The sequence below is a fragment of the Dasypus novemcinctus genome, chromosome 29 (assembly GCF_030445035.2).
Source record: "Dasypus novemcinctus isolate mDasNov1 chromosome 29, mDasNov1.1.hap2, whole genome shotgun sequence".
Classification (NCBI taxonomy): Eukaryota; Metazoa; Chordata; class Mammalia; order Cingulata; family Dasypodidae; genus Dasypus; species Dasypus novemcinctus.
The window spans coordinates 5,188,104-5,204,791 of record NC_080701.1 but is presented as its reverse complement, the minus strand read 5'-3'; the positions used below and the strand labels follow the sequence as shown (position 1 = coordinate 5,204,791).

The following is a 16,688-nucleotide window of genomic DNA, read 5'->3' as shown; positions in this document are numbered from 1 at the left end:
TTGTAAAGGCAGCCACCCAAAGTCCAAACGTGGGAATGGTGTGCATACAAAAAGAATAAGCTATGTTTGAGATGTTTATCAACTCCATCTCCAATCAATTCAGTGAGATAGAGTTCTCTTTTGGTGCAAAGTTGGTTTTCATTAGATTTGTAAGATTATTCATTTAAACCCACTTTAAATCACTTTCTTGGATTCTGAAACTCGGAAGTGACTTAACTGTAAAGGGTTTTAAAATTAAACACAAAGCTTTGTTAACCCAAATCTGTACATGAGACTAGAACAGCGAAAGAATGAACACATTCCATATGGTGCGAGCAGCCTGAGGATGAGCGGCACTGGCTACAGGGGTTCATTAGACAGCAGGTTCACTGGCTATAGGGGTTCATTAGCAGCTGGTGCACTGGCTATAGGGGTTCATTAGCAGCTGGTGCTCTGGCTACAGGGGTTCATTAGCAGCTGGTGCTCTGGCTATAGGGGTTCATTAGCAGCAGGTGCACTGGCTATAGGGGTTCATTAGACAGCTGGTGCTCTGGCTATAGGGGTTCATTAGCAGCTGTTGCTCTGGCTATAGGGGTTCATTAGCAGCTGGTGGACTGGCTACAGGGGTTCATTAGCAGCTGGTGGACTGGCTACAGGGGTTCATTAGACAGCTGCTGCTCTGGCTATAGGGGTTCATTAGCAGCTGGTGCTCTGGCTATAGGGGTTCATTAGCAGCTGGTGCTCTGGCTACAGGGGTTCATCAGACAGCTGCTGCTCTGGCTACAGGGGTTCATTAGCAGCTGGTGCTCTGGCTATAGGGGTTCATTAGCAGCTGGTGCACAGCTTTTGGCAGAGCCCACTTGCCATTCCCGCCCAGATAATAATAAAACATACTTACTCTTAATTAACTCTTAATTCGATGAAGAAGATTCCAAAAGAAACTCTCAGGGCTAAGCCCTGCCGAGCTGGAGCAGCCTGCCATCCTGCCTCTAAACCCTCCCTCCTCCTCTATAAATGGGGTAAGTTATGCCCAACACTCACCCCACTATTTCCTCAGTACTTCACAGAAAACACCAAACAAAAATACCATTTAACAGAGGTGTGTGTGTGTGTATACACGTATTTCCTTCAGAATGTAAGCGCCTCAAGAGCAGGGCGAGAGCACCTGGAGATGCTCACCTTGGACACTCTCGCGGCCTCAGAACTGTAAGCTGATAAACGAATAATTCCCCCCACTGCAAAAGCCAGCCCATTTCTGGTGTATTGCCTTGGCAGACTTTAGCAGACTAAAACACATTTAACTCCTCTTTTCAGAGGCAAAATGTTTGCTGTGGATGCAAACCATTAAATTTAACTATAATCTATTTCAAGAGTTGACACTTTCAATCATATGCAGATTAACAGGTACTGTCAGACATAACATGTTTCCAAGAGAATTACAGTTCACCTTACTTTATTATTGTTCATTCCTAAAAATAGACTGCTGTTTTTACACAGTTTATGGATAAACATTTATGCACCAAAACCACTGAATTATCAGTTTATTATGAGAAAACCAACTTTCCCTAGCTAACATGCTCACAGCAAAATCACTTATTCACTAGAGTACTAAGCACATGGGAAGTACTAGGCACAACGTGCTAAGTGATAGAGCTACCCGAATGAAGGAGATAGTGATTGCCCTGGAAGAGCTCACAATTCTGGACATGAGAAGGGGCCCAGAAACAAATAAGAACCAAGTTTTAAGTGTGTAGAGAGTACCTTGAAAAGCATTCAGAGGGAGCAGTTAACTTGCCTGAGAGATTTGGGCAAACTCAACTGAAGACAAGATAACTTAGGTTGGATTTTTAAGAATGAGCACAGGAGGCATCTGAGAGGCCAGGAACAGGAAGGCATTTCAGAGAGCGAGGATAACATGTGCCGAAGAGGTAGGAGGTATGAACAGACCCTTGGCGGATCCTCAGAGGGGATGGAGAGGCCAAGAGGGAAGTGGCCAGATGTAGAGTCAGATTGGAAGGTAACAGTTAAATCAAGAACAGTCCATTTTAGCACGTTTGCACTTCTTCCTGAAGCCAAAGTGGAGGCAAATTTGGGGGGGGAGGGGGGTTGTTAAGAACAGTATGAACAGGTTTATTACAAATAAAGTCCTGGTAGCATATACAGAGGAGAGAAGGTGACTTGAAGGCAAGGTTAGCTGTTGGGAGGCCACGGCCATCTTCCAGGGTTTAAATGAGAATATCAGCAGCCAGGATGCAGAGGAGGGGTGATCTGAGATACTAGGGCACAGGCTGTGCATCTGGAAGATGGAGGAAGGAGACCACAACTTCCATTGTCATCTTTGGTGGGAAGTGGGCAATGACGTCATGTGGAAAATGGAGGAAGGGGAACATGACTCCATTGTTGGGTGGGAAGTGGACAATGACATCACGTGGAAGACAGAGGAAGGGGAACACAACTTCCATTGTCATCTTGTGTGGGAAGTGGACAATGATGTCAATGCAGAAGCTGATGAACAGGCGCTCAAGGTAGAGGAGACACGACAGAATGTTCAGGAAGGTTGGACTACACTAGACTGGCTTACCTGGAAGTAGCTCCTCACCAGGAAAAAAGGCACATGCATCTTGGTAAGGAGAGGACTGAAGGACTGAAACATCAAGCTGTGGGTCCTCCTAGTAGAAGGAGCAGTTAATGGATGAGTAACAGCTGATCTCTACCCAGGCGACAGCACTATTTAACAGGTAAGGGAAATTATGGTAGAGCCACTTGATAGACTTGCCCATCATCATTAAACATGTCATAATGAAGACAACGAGGCAACACAGAAAAGTTCCTGACATGTACTTTCAAGATCAGAGTGAACATACAATAACATGGCTGACTCAGAGGAAGCCAGACACAAAAGAGAACATACTGTATGTTCCCATGTATATGAAATTCTAGAATAGACAAAAGCAACCTGAAACGATAAAAATCAGATCAGTGTTTGCTTGGGGGGGCAAGTGCGGAATCGACTGAGAAGGGGCATGACAGAATTTTCTGGGATGACAGGAAAGTTCTATGCCTTGGTAAGGGTGTAGGTTACCAAGTGTATGCTTTTGTCAAAAGTGATGAAAGAGTAAGCATTCCATTATATGTAAATTATACCTTAATTTTAAAAGTCAGAGTACAAAGCTGTATATATTTGTATAAACAAAGACAAGGGAATATGAAAATACAAAAGTTATATCAAGGCGATGGAATTATGGGCTATCTTCTCACTTCTAATTTTTCTTTAATTTTCATACATTGTTCTTCTCTAAAAAGGAATTTTAATGTCTCAAATACCCATAAATTTTTATCAATTACCTACAAAAATGCAAAACACATACTACATTTTCCCCATGGGAAGCAGGAAAGAATCTATGCAATGAAGGAGTTTACAATCTGAAGACAATAAACGAGCTATAACAAATGTATCAGTGGAAAATATCGAGGCACCAGTGGTGCACGGGGAGCCTTCGGGTTTAGTTCCGAAGAGTCTGACAGCAGAGAGTTTGGATGAGTGTTCGCAGAAGCTAATGAACAGTCATCCCAGGAAGGGGTGGGGCCCAGAGGTGCACATCTGCAGGCTGCACTGAAGGTAACTGGGCGGAACTTGGCAGGAGGGGACACTTAGGAGGGTACAAGTAGGGCGCAAGGGAAAGTCAGTCAATGGTGGGGGAAACTGGGGGCAGAGCTTCCGAAGGTCAAAACACAGTCTCCACTTGGGTTTCAGTTCTCCTGAGTTTATGAATTGTCCTTTATTCTTTGCAGCTCAGAGTTTGGGAAACTTCTCCCAATTTTCTTGGAAAAGGTATAGAAAAACTACCCAATGGAAGACTGACATCAACGAGCCCTATTTTTTTTTTTTTCAATTTCCCGGGAAAGAGTGGATGCTTCAGTGATGGTGATGGATGGATGCTCCATCAGTGAAAGGATGGATGCTCCAGCTCCTTCTGGAGTTGCCTGTGATAGACCAACTAAGCCAGTTGCTTTATATACACTATTATTTTGTTCAAGCTCCACAAAAACCCAGCAAAATACATTTTTTTAAATTTCTCTCCCCCCCCCCCCAGTTGTCTGCTCTCTGTGTCTATTTTGCTGCGCGTTCTTCTGTGACCACTTCTATCCTTATCAGCGGCACAGGGAATCTGTGTTTCTTTTTGCTGCGTCATCTTGTTGTGTCAGCTCTCCGTGTGTGCGGCGCCATTCCTGGGCAGGTTGCATTATTTTTCGCGCTGGGCAGCTCTCCTTACGGGGCGCACTCCTTGCGCATGGGGCTCCCCTACATGGGGGACACCCCTGCGTGGCACGGCACTCCTTGCGCACATCAGCACTGCGCATGGGCCAGCTCCACACAGGTCAAGGAGGCCCGGGGTTTGAACCGTGGACCTCCCATGTGGTAGACGGACGCCCTAACCACTGGGCCAAGTCCGCTTCCCAGCAAAATACATTTTAACATGACATGACCTATGAAGAAACTGCACGAAGACATTTAGGTCACTTCTAACTAGGAATGGATGGACAAAAAAACCTAGACAATTGACCGCACACCCTACCCTCCTACTGTCTGAGGAGAGAACTGATCGTGTCTTACACCCTGAGACACGAAGTTTGAAGAGAAAAAAATAGCCTGCCTTCTGGGGTATCTAATAATATTTATTCTAATTACTAATCCTTTCTGTAGTTTAAGCTCTACCATCATGAAGCAGCAACGCAGTTAACCCCACACAGCTGAGGAACGCTGACACTTTAATACCTGTTACTTAGGAGCAGTTCCCACGCGGTGCTGACCATGTGCCTGGCACAGTGCTCTACCTCTCATAATCTCAGCCAGGCCTGAGACAGACAACCGTTACTGCCATTCCACAAGAATGACCTTGGGACAGAAGGTAACTTGTCCTAGGTCACCAGGCTAGCAAAGATTGGAACCCAGACCAGCTAGCAAAATACTTTACCCACTGTGCCTCAGTTTAAAACTGATGGTTAAACTCCATACTGTAAACCTATTTTTTTTCCATTTCAGCTCATGCTAAAGCGAACACTCAAACTGGCAGCTGCATCTCTTCCCTCCACCTGCAGAACTGAAACCCTGCCCAAGATGCTTTCCGCTGTGCCTTGAGCCATTCCACCCAGCTCAACGGCACTCCATCCCAAGTCCTGCCTTGGGCCTTACAGGACAATGCTTCATCCAGAAAAATCAGGGCAGGGTGCACTAGCCTTATCACACATGGAAAGAGGAGAGGGGCACATGCTGCTCCAGCACTTCCTGCCAGGCTCTGGGGCTGAACTGGGATCCAATTTAAATCACTTAACTATGCCATCCGCTGAAAGCCCAAAAGAGGATCCCATTGACCCAGAGGAAGTGAGAACAGAGCTCCCTTTAGTTTCTGCCTTGTTTTGGGAGAGAGGCTGAAATGTGAACCAGGATGGAGGCTCATCTCCACCTCCGCTGGGGTCACCACAAACTCGGAAACACAGAAAGGCCCCTTTCCTGATCTTCTACTATACCCATCACATTGTTTGAGGCACCTACAAAAGCAAATTAAGTTGGTCAACTGCATAATCGAAAGGGCAGCAGGCAAGTTAAGCAAATCGCTAGGAGTTTTTCCCGAGAAGTCTCAAGTCTCTGGGACCCTGAAGTCTCCTCTGGTGTGGAACTCCTTTTCCATAAAGGGTTCTTCCTTCCCACAGTCTAAAGTAAGGGCAGGAGAGAGTGACCGATGCCCTGGCTGGCTCCTCAGCATCCAGAGCTCCCCGGGGGCTCAGCCTCTGGAGGTGAGGAGAGGAGAGGAGGCAGAGAAGGTATCCTGAACTCACAGGGCCCTGCGGGCTCTGCCCTGCGTGACATGGAGAGCTGTTCGAGCCCAGCCGACTAGGTGGGCCACGGTCAAACACTGGTCCTGTGAAGAGGGAAACGGACAGCTTCCCCTAGGACTGGGTAAACACAAATGTGCTTTGCTGGCTGTTACCTTTTCATTTTTCAGACACTTAGAGACGCACGCTTTCAGGGGCGATGGTCAGCATACAAAGAAATCAGCAATGGCCACAGGATTCAGCCCCGTTAAAAACCAACTCCAGAGCAGGCTGGAGCTAAAGCAGGAAGCGATCTCTGCAGAGATGAGGGGCCATTCCAGCATGAGGTGGAGAAGGTTCCCCCAGGAGAGCCGGCGGCCCCCCAGGAGAGGGCTGGCGATCCACCACCAGCCGCGTCAACGGAAGGCCAGCGGGGCGCGTGCCCTGTAGGCAGGTTGCTCCTGCGCTCTGCACACCAGGTGCTCACAAACCACCTTGAGAACACGCGATTACTACTACCGTCGAGGGAGATTTCCTGCCACACTTTAACAAGAAGAGCGGTGGAACCGTGTAACAGGAGTCCACACAGTCGCCGCCAGAGGCCGGCTTCCCGCAGAAGCTCTCGAAGCCTGGATGAGCATCAGGAATTCTGCGGACTGGTGGCCAAGCTGCCACGATTCCAAAGAAGCGTTGATAGTAAGTACGGGCGCAGATACCAGAGAGAGGGGACACGCAGCGCCGCCCCACACGACCGCAGCCGCGCCGAGGGGCCGGCCCACCTTCCCACCTGTCCCCTCTTCCCATGAAACATGGCAACAGAAACGGGCCTCTTACCTAGCTCTCCCCGCAGGTGAACGAGCTCTTGAGAGAGGGATTTGTGTTGTTTCAGCGCTTCCTCCCGCTGTGGAAAACACACGGAGTTAGTTAGTGATGCTTCCAAGAGGGCTTGCAGAAAGGCACACGTGGGTCACCCCTGGGAAAAGGGCTCGGCTCTGAGCCACTCAGGCCAACAGCCTGTGTTGTTAAAAAACACAGATGTCCCATACTTGTTAAGGAAGTGCGCGTTTCAAACATCTGTATTTTCTCAGGTCCTGGTGCAACTTTCCCTGGAGGCCTTTGTAAATATTTACTTTGAGACAAGACTGCCCCATTGAACCTTTTCACTAACGCACGCGGTGCCGGAGACTGGGGCGTTCTCCTACGAGGGCGATCGAGGGCTCATCAGGTCAAGATCAATATTTAATGTTCTACACAGAGCCTTGTACTTTGCCCTATATTCACAGAGAAAAAAGTTTTGCAACAAGGCAACCTTTTACTTCTAAAAGACCCAGCTTTTAAAAAAAATTTTTTTTAAACTAAGATGAGAACATCATCCTTTAAAGACAAAAGTAATTTTCTATCAGCGACACATTATTTTCTAAGGAGTGGTATATTTTGGGCCCGTCGTAACTCTAAATAAACGTTAGAAAAACGAGTCAAGGAAAACCAGGCGGTGGTTTCAGCGTTAAAAATCAATTAACTTTGCGAAAAAGGTTTTGGAAGTTCCCGGCGACTCCCAGCCATGGCTCAAAAGGCGTACTTACAGGAGCAGGGCAGCCAGCGCCTCCAGGCCCCCCAGCCCCTCGCCGGGCTGCCCGCGCCCTCCTCAGCAGCCCCCAGGCCAGCCCTGGCCCCCGCGCCCCCCGCCCCGCCGGCCCGGGCTGCCTGTCCCTGCCAGCGCGGCCCCGCTTCCAGCCATCCCTGCAGAGAAGCCCGAGAAGCAAAGCCCATTACCCCTGCGGCCGCGCACGGAGGAGGCAGGCACAGCCTGCTGCCCGAGCAGCCCATGGTCCACTTCTGGCCGCGGCGCCCCCGCCCCCGCCGCGCCGCCGGCCGCGCCCGCAGCCCCGCGAGCCTTACTTGGTGGCCGCGGGCTCCCGTCTGCCCCGACGCCTCTCTCCCCGGGAAGCTGATACTGCAGCTTCTGCCTGGGCAGGCGCGAACGGCGGGGACTTAAAGCCACAGCCCTTCAGCAGGAGGGGGCCGGGCGGCCGCCGATCGATGGCCACCGCCTCGCAGCGGGGAGGGCCGGCCTTCTCCTCCTGGGAAGGGGGCTATTTTTACCCTCGTGAGCCTTCCCCCTGCCCTCTCTAACTGAGGGCATTAGATGATCACGGCTGCCGGGGGGGAAAGGGAACCTTGTTCCTGAAACCCTGTGCACCAAATGAGGCTGTGAGCGAGCGTCCGCAAGGCCAGTGTCTCTGGAAATGTACAGCGGAGCCTCAGAGCACCGTCCACTCCTATGCAAACGTGAGATGCAATGCTGATTCGAGAGCTGAAAATCCCACATCTTTAACACATAAGGGGCAGTAGTCCTCTCGTGAAAGAGCTAGGGAGGAACTCTGGCATTGTCAAATGGACAGCGAACAGCGACCAGAATTTAAGAAACACTTGCACTGGGGTACTTTGGGATCTTAGTTGTAATCTATGCTTGGATTTTAAAATGCAGCTTTAAGTGGTTCTGAAACCACAAATAAGTGAGTCCAAGTTTTAAACATTCACAAGTAATTGGTTTCCTAAGGTGGAAATGAAACCTTTGAGGAACATCGACCTAGTTAAGAAGGAAGAGAATCAAATAAAAATACATAGAATACGTATTTAACTCAAGCTCATCAAGGTAACCTTAATTCTCTTTGTTCAGTCATCTAGTCAAGTAAGTCAACAGGAAGTTTTGCCCTTCAGGAGTCACTCAGAAGACAGCTCTACTGGACAGACCCACGGGCACTCTTAAAATTCACTCTTTCCAGTAGCAGCTCGATTGCTAACAGGAGCAAGAGCTGGAGAGAAAGTTAAATAACTTTCCAAATTTGCGGAAACTACAGGGAAGAGGAAAAAATTAAGGCATATCATTGCAAAGAGTAATGTGAAACGGTCATGGCCTACCGTAAATACACACCAGATGGTATTTTTTGCTTATTAAAGATATTTGGGGGGGACGAGGGATTTCAGTACCCGCGTGGACATGCCCCCCTCTCCACTGCACTCAGCCATTCTCTCTTCAGTGTCTGAGAGGTCACTTAGAGTTTGCTAACCTCTGCCAATCACAGCAGCAGGAAAAGCTTGAGGTCTCCTTTGTCTCTTACTTCTTTGTCTCAACAGGTTGTGCAAAAGTCGGCCGGTTCTGCTCCCGCGGTGTGTCTTGAACCCGCTGCATTTTCCTACGAGCGCCCACCCTACTTCTGACCGTCCTCAACCCGTTCCTGCACCCCAGGAAGCATCCTTCACTGCGGCTGCTAGAGTATCCCACAGTTGTTGTACATTTAAATCCCTTTGCTCAAAAAATAGCTTCCTGTGCATAAACAAATAAGCATCGCCTAGTTCCACGGGCCTTCTACAGCCGGCTCCTGATTCCCAGCCCCCCGTGGCCTTGCTGGTGCTGCCTTTTCTGGAATGCCTGGTTGTCTCCTCCTCGCCCATTACAGAAACCTTTGGGGGACGCTAACTGTCAATCACAGACAGCCCGCCCTCCTCCTCCCACTGCCGCGAACGGCCATTTATCCTTTCCAATTGATTGGCCGGTTACTACTCAGTCCCAATTATCCAGACGACACCCCAGATGCTGTGAAAAACATGAAGGACTTTCAAGCATGGGACCTGGGTGGAACTACAGTCTCCAGGTCCAGTGCCTTAGTCATTCTCCCAAGGCAGATGACCTCATCCAAGGGGAAGCAGTACAGGGTGATAAGCCAGACAGCGGGCGTGGATTTCTGCCCGTGCACTTGCGAGCCAGGCCACCTGGTTCCTTTGATTTCTCATCAACAGAGCAGGAACGATGCCCACTCAGAGAGCTTCGGAGGTGTAGCTATGACCCTGCGTGAAATGCCAATCCCAGAGCCCACACAGCAGATGACCCTGCAAGGGTCAGGTCCTGCCTTTCCCTGCCTGAGAGCTGGCCCTTTACATGGACCTAGCCTTCCCTTAGAGAGAAGAAAGTGAATTTTATCACTTGGATGCTTGTTTGCTATTTCTTTTTATTTTTATTCAGCTGTTTCTCTATCAGTGACTCTTGTCTCACACAGCAAATGCTTTATGCTCCGCCTAACAAGTTAGTTTTATGTTTTCATCCTGTAACGTGCGGAATTCCACACAATGTGAAAAAAGAGGCAGCAATCTGGATGAAAAATTGCTTTTGTCCTTGCACATTAAATGTATGACATCCTCCAAGGGCAAAAAAAAAAAAAAAATGAACTCGCCATAATTTAATTAGGAGTCCCTAGGACAAAGGCACTTAGTCTTTGGCTGTCATCCCATGAGTGTGTCTGGATTTTGCTGGCTCTTGAATAGCATCAACATCACAGGATTCTGCAGAAAAGAGCCGCAGGGCGTGGCTCGCCTGGTGCCACATCTGCTGGCACCAGGTCTACCCCCCCCCGTTAGCAGAGGAATACAGCGGCTTCGCAGCGTGCCCGCTGTTCTGCTCTGGGACAGTTTTGCTTTTCGTAGACTGCACGTGGATCACGGTTCACCTTTGTTGAGGTGCTACTGTAGGCTAGATTCCATTTGCAGGAAGAGCCTTGGAGGCACTCGGAAGAATTGGTCAGAGGTTTGGAGGGGTGGGCTCGGTCCTGCTGAGGCTTACCCGGCAGCACAGCCAGGGACCCTTCCACAAAGAGACTGGGATGACGACCTGACGCTGTCACTCACATTGGCTGTCAGTGCAGGACACGGTACAACTCTGCAAGGATAAGCTAAGAATTGGAACAAGCCAAAACGTGAGTGTGCCTCTTGAGGAACGGAAAGTGGGGCACTAGTTTCCAGGTACCTGGAACTTATGCTATAATCAGATAGGTCTCCCACTAAAGTGGGCGCGCTGCAGGTATTAAATGACAGTCCAGAATTTCCTAGAATTTGTTGTTTTAGCAGTCATGTTCCAAAACTGTTCAGAAAAGATTAGGAAGAAGGATATATATTCTACAATGGGTCTGTGAACATTTAAAAACCTTGCCTAACCTTTCACCTGGTCATACTATTCCTTTAAATGGCTTTATAGAAGCACCCTGTACACATTAAGCAATCAGCAAATGTCTGCCGATTATTTTTAAAAAGGACAGAAAAGAACAATGAACATTCCCATAAAGACTTCACCTCTTCTTACACCTAGGCTCCATCCTCCAGGCACCCTCTGTTCGCTCAGGCATCCCTCGGTGTCTATTTTGTGTAAGGCACTGCCTGGTTGCTGAGGTGGCTTCATAACAAAGAACCAGGCACAGCTCCTGTTCTCAGTGGGCTTCCTGTCTTGAAAAGCAAAATCAAGCACGAGCTGGGTCTCTATAACATAAGGTGGAGAGTGAAGGACAAAGTGAGTGCTCCAGGAGTCCATGGTCTCTCTAAGGTGGAGCGTGAAGGAGAATGGTGAGGGCTCCAGGAGTCCATGGTCTGCATAAGGTGGAGAATGAAGGAGAACAGTTCAGTGAACACTCCAGGAGTTCATGGTCTTTATAGGGTAGAGAGTGAAGGAGAATGCTGAGTGCTCCAGGAGTCCCTCATCTCTACAACATAAGGTAGAGAGTGCGCAAGAATGCTAAGTGCTCCAGGAGTCCATGGTCTCTATGAGGTAAAGAGTGAAGGAGAATGCTAAGTGCTCCAGGAGTCCATGGTCTCTATGAGGTAAAGAGTGAAGGAGAATGGTGAGTGCTCCTGGAGTCCACGGTCTCTATAATGTAAAGTAGAAAATGCACAAGAATGCTAAATGCTCCAGAGTCCACGCCCTGCATAAGGTGGAGAGTGAAGAACGGTGAGTGCTCCAGGAGCCCACGGCATGCATAAGGTGGAGAATGAAGGAGCACTGTGAGTGCTCCAGGAGTCCATGGTCTCTATGAGATGGAGAATTAAAGAGAATGCCAAATGCTCCAGAGCCCATGGTCTGCATAAGGTGGAGAGTGAAGGAGAATGGTGAGTGCTCCAGAAGTCTATCGTCTCGATAAGGTGGAGAGTGAAGGAGAATAGTGAGTGCTCCAGAAGTCCATGGTCTGCATAAGGTGGAGAATGAAGGAGAACAGTGAGCGGTCCAGGAGCTCATGATCTCTATAGGTGGAGAGTGAAGGAGAATGTTGAGTGCTCCAAGAGTCCATCATCTCTACAACATAAGGTAGAGAGTGCACAAGAATGCTAAATGCTCTAGAGTCCACGCCCTGCATAAGGTGGAGAGTGAAGAACGGTGACTGCTCCAGGAGTCCACAGCATGCATAAGGTGGAGAATGGAGCGCTGTGAGTGCTCCAGGAGTCCATGGTCTCTATGAGATGGAGAATTAAAGAGAATGCTAAATGCTCCAGAGCCCATGGTCTGCATAAGGTGGAGAGTGAAGGAGAACGGTGAGTGCTCCAGAAGTCAGAGGAGGGTAGAACAGAGCTTAGAGGCCCAGGGAAGTCTTCACATAGAGGGGGTTTTGAGCTGTATTTTAAGACATTCAGTGGAGTCACAATTACATGGGTGTCAGCACCTAAATTTAGATGGAAGGTGAAAATTCACATACAGTGAAATTATCTCTGAAAATCATTAAGGGTTGCCATGGTGAAGAGTGATGGCGCATCTCCCAAGACAGCTGACCCAGCAAGATTTCCTCTAGTGTTGGATCTACTTTTTTTTTTTTTAACTGAGCAACTGATAAAGTATTCATTGGTTCTTAAACATTATGATCACATCTAATGTGGACTGTTCTTGCCACAGGAGGTGTTGAGGGACTGAGAGCACATGAGGGACAGCAGACTCACCTTCTCCTGGACATCCGCCCTCGGCCTGGTCACCGCGGGGACGGAGGGCAGGGAGCCTGCTCCTATCGTGTGAGCCCAGGGGTCCACGTAAACTACGTGCAGCTAAAGACATGACGCTACCATAGGAAGTTCAGCTCGCACAGGTGTCTGGGGACGGCAGCAGCCCCGGAGTTTGAAGGAAGCATAGAGAAGCACAGGAAGTTTCTGGGAAATTGGGAGCTCACGTCCTGGCCCTCCTCCACCAGCTGCCCGCTAGGCGAATCACTTAGTAGTACCACGCCCCAATATTCTTGTTTGCAAATCCCAACTCATGTTTTTGGTGAGGATTTACTAATGTAAGTAGGGATATCCGGTCATTAATAAATATCCAACACATGTAAATCCCCTCCTGCCTCTCTCCCACCTCCCTGCTATATAGTTGGGGCATATAAGGCTAAAAAGAGGCCAGCTGCCACAAAATTATAGAAAGCCTTTATTCCAAGTCGCAAACCAGAGCCACCCAAAAGAAAGAAAACGTGACCCACACGTGTAATTTAAACTTCCCTAGTATCCACATCAAAAAAGTAAAAGAAAAATTAATTTTAAGAACTTAGTTTAACCCAATTATATTCAAACGAGGATCGTGTTGACATACAATCAACGTAAAAACTATGAATGAGCTAATTTACTTCACGTCCTTTTCCCCAAGAGCATTCGGGATCCAGTGGGTATTTCACATCGGCACAGCACGTTCCCACGGAGACGAGCCACATTTCTCGGGCCCCGTGGCCTCGGGAGGCTTGTGGCTGCCTTACCGGGCGGCCCTGCTGCGGGCGACGCAGAAGCAGCGCAGGCTTTGCGGACGGGGGGCCTGCTTTGGGGGGTGAGTCTGAGGGCAGGGCTTGGGGTGGATTACAGGGGAGAGGGCAAGCCTGGAGAAGGGTCACAAAGGTGTTAGCTCGACCTGCTGGACAGCTGTGCCAGGGCCTAAGGACGACCTCAGAGGGGACGCCCAAGAGGGAAGGAGTGGGAGGAGCACGTGGGGTGGGAGCTGCCTGGACCTGGTGACTGAGTTCACGTGGGGCGTGAAGTAGAGAAGAGCACCGAAGAGGGTGGGATAGGCTGGTAAACCAGAACACCTGGTTCCTCTCCAAATAAAAAAACTAGTTTTCTCTACAGTTGATAGTACGTGGTTTCCAATGCAGCTCACTTGGTTCTATAAGCCAACTCTCTAGGTTCTTCCTTGACCTATTAAACAAAAATAATGTATAGTACTGCAACGAAAAATGAGGGAAATGTCTCTACCTCCTCCTCAAAAATGCCTGGACCAAGCTATAAACTGTTCATCAAACACTGACCTAGCTCTCTTCTGGCCTGGTGGCTCCACAGGGGCACAGCCACCTCATTCGCCTTGACTGCTCCCCCCCAGGCGGGGGTCCTCCACGTTAAACGAGGCGTGTTGGGCTGAACTGAAGTACATGACCATCAGATTGAAACGTTTTCCTCTTTTGAGAAATTATGAATATCAATCTTTAAAACTGTTACGGAAAATCTCTAGAGAGCTCGAGTTAGATCCTCATTCCAGTTTTCCCTGAAGAAAACTATAGTTTATGTTTGGTTGGTTGGTTGGATTTTTTTTTTTTGCTATGTCAGTAGCATATGTCCAGATAAACCTGGTTTTCTCAGTGAATTTTAACCAGTTCCCAAATTAACATCCCCACAGAATATCAGAGAAGAGTAACTGGACAAAGCAAATTTGCTTTCCTTTTGACCTAGTACAGATCATTTTGGGGATGGGTGGAAATTCTGACGCATCCCCAGACGTGACAGTAGTAGTTATACCAAAAGCGTTCTTTGGCCCATAAATATCATCCACCTCATTTTTTGAGCATTAAGTGAAGCGTGATACTGAAAGCTACTACACAGGCAAAAATAATAATAAGTGGAAAAATTGTTGAAGCTAACATAGGTCTAGAGGCATATAGGAGTCTAACAGGCAATTATCTTTCCAAGAGACGTCGGGGGGCGGGGGGGGGGGTAAGCACTGAGAGAATGTTCTCACTCCATATTTCTAGAGACTGGCTGAGTTCCCAAGTGAGCTGGCAGGTGCAGAAGTATGTGGATCTTATCTGGTCTTTCTAAATCATGAACAGATACTCAGAAGCCAGTGCCCGAGCCTTGCTTTCCCTCCCCCCGCCACACCCACCTCGTGACCAGTACTGCGGAGAGCCACACAGCCTTACCTCGGCCAGGAGGTGCTGAATCACCACCGCCAGCGCTTCGAACTTGGTGTCGCCACGGGAGAGGAGCTGCTTGAGCCGCTGGATCAGTCCACGCTGGTTTTCACATCTCCTTTTGAACTGAGCCAATTCGAGTGTCTTTTCAGAGGACAGCACATCTGGGGCCGTCTGGGTCTGGATGCACAGACTTCTGGGGTTCTTATGCCTGCTCTTTTCAACTGCAAAAGGAATTAACAAAGCTAAAATATGTGATGGTAGTTTTTATAATCACCTGCCGAGGGACTTGAAGACAACTAGAAATGCAGTTAAGTAATGTTAACATGAGGAAAGTGTATAGACGAGACCTAGAAATAAATATCTAGATGTTTGGAATTCATAAAGGTATCAACTGGCTTAGGCTCGACTTTTTTTCCTTTTTTAAGATTTATTTATTTATTTTTATTTCTTTCCCCTTCTCCCTCACCCCGACTGTTGCTCTCTGTGTCCATTTGTTGTGTGTTCTTCTGTGTCTGCTTTTTGTTGCGTCATCTTGCTGCGTCAGTTCTCATGTGTGCGGCGCCAATCCTGGGCAGGCTGCACTTTTTTCATGCAGGGTGGCTTTCCTTGCAGGGTGCACTCCTTGCACATGGTGCTCCCCTATGCGGGGGACACCCCTGTGTGGCAGGGCACTCCTTGCGTGCATCAGCATTGCACATGGGCCAGCTCACCACATCGGTCAGGAGGCCCTGGGTTTGAACCCTGGACCTCCCATATGGTAGGCAGATGCTCTATCAGGTGAACCTGATATCCCAAGGCTTGACTTTAAAAGATTTATGTGGGGCAGTGAGTTATGTATATGAAATAGATGTAGCAACCGAGAAACACGAAAATTATGTGCAAAGTAATGCCAGCTTCACAATTTCTCTTTTCTGTTTAACTGGTACAAAAACCTGAATGGAACTAGTACCCTGACTCATATTTGACCACATATGCTGGAAGAAAACACCAATAAATGAACTGCCGATGTCTTCCTCTCCCTTACAAAACCATCATGCCAGGCCCTCAATATTGATGGTTGTACTTATGAACCTTTTCTTGTGAAATTGAAACTTACCCTAGTATTATATATTGCCTAAGAATTACCTCCTAAAAGCCTCCTTGTTGCTCAAATGTGGCCTTTCTCTAAGCCAAACTCAGCATATAAATGCACTAACTTCCCCAGGTGTGGGACATGACTCCCAGGGATAAGCCTCCCTGGCACTGAAGGATTATTACCAAGCACCAACTAGTGATACTTCTGGGAAAAGACCATGGCCAAAAGGGGGAAACATTAAATATGAATGAGTTTTATGGCTAAGAAATTTCAAAGTGAGTCAGGAGGTCTTTCCAGAGGTTACCAGAGGTTACACTTATGCATGTCTCAGCAGGATCTCATTGACTGCCACAGCAAATAGTCCCTCAAACAGCAGGGCTCCTGAAGGCTCCAGAGACATCTAGACACTATAAGCAGGGCAGACAGTCTCAGGAATTCAGCATCTGTCAGTAGGCCTTACCCTGGAATATATGCTTCCTAATGTAAAAGACTCATTTATAGTTTCCATACACATAGCTCTTCTGCCCCTTTTATTTGAACCTATAATTAACACTCTACTTGTTAAATATATGTCTCAGAGACTTAAATCTTCACTCTGTTCATATGCTGGTTGAGCCCTGAATCTCAGCAAAGTTGCAACACCTACTCTCCAGTTAATTGTCACTCAGGACAACTAAAAAAAGGATGATGATGAACAATGCCTATTCCAAAAAAAAAAAAAAAACAGAGTATCTATAACTGCTGACAAGACAGTTCCATCCATCTACCCCATGGGATCTAAGCCCCCTCTCAATCAGAAACAGAGTGGGCATCACCATTCCAAATCCTCAAGATGGAGGAATGAATAAACGTAA

At 48.1% G+C, this 16,688-nt stretch overlaps 1 protein-coding gene across 5 annotated transcripts in view; it reads right to left on the bottom strand.

Moving 5' to 3' along the window:
* MTUS1 (microtubule associated scaffold protein 1) overlaps positions 1–16,688 on the bottom strand; it is a 141,183-nt gene that overhangs the window by 19,224 nt on the left and 105,271 nt on the right. For all 5 annotated transcript variants that reach the window (XM_058289959.2, XM_071212614.1, XM_071212616.1 and 2 more), the window contains 2 exons: positions 14,766–14,980; positions 6,628–6,694 (listed from right to left, as the gene is read on the bottom strand). In XM_058289959.2, coding sequence (XP_058145942.1) covers positions 6,628–6,694; positions 14,766–14,980 — 282 coding nt within the window. The remainder of the gene's footprint in view (positions 1–6,627; positions 6,695–14,765; positions 14,981–16,688) is intronic.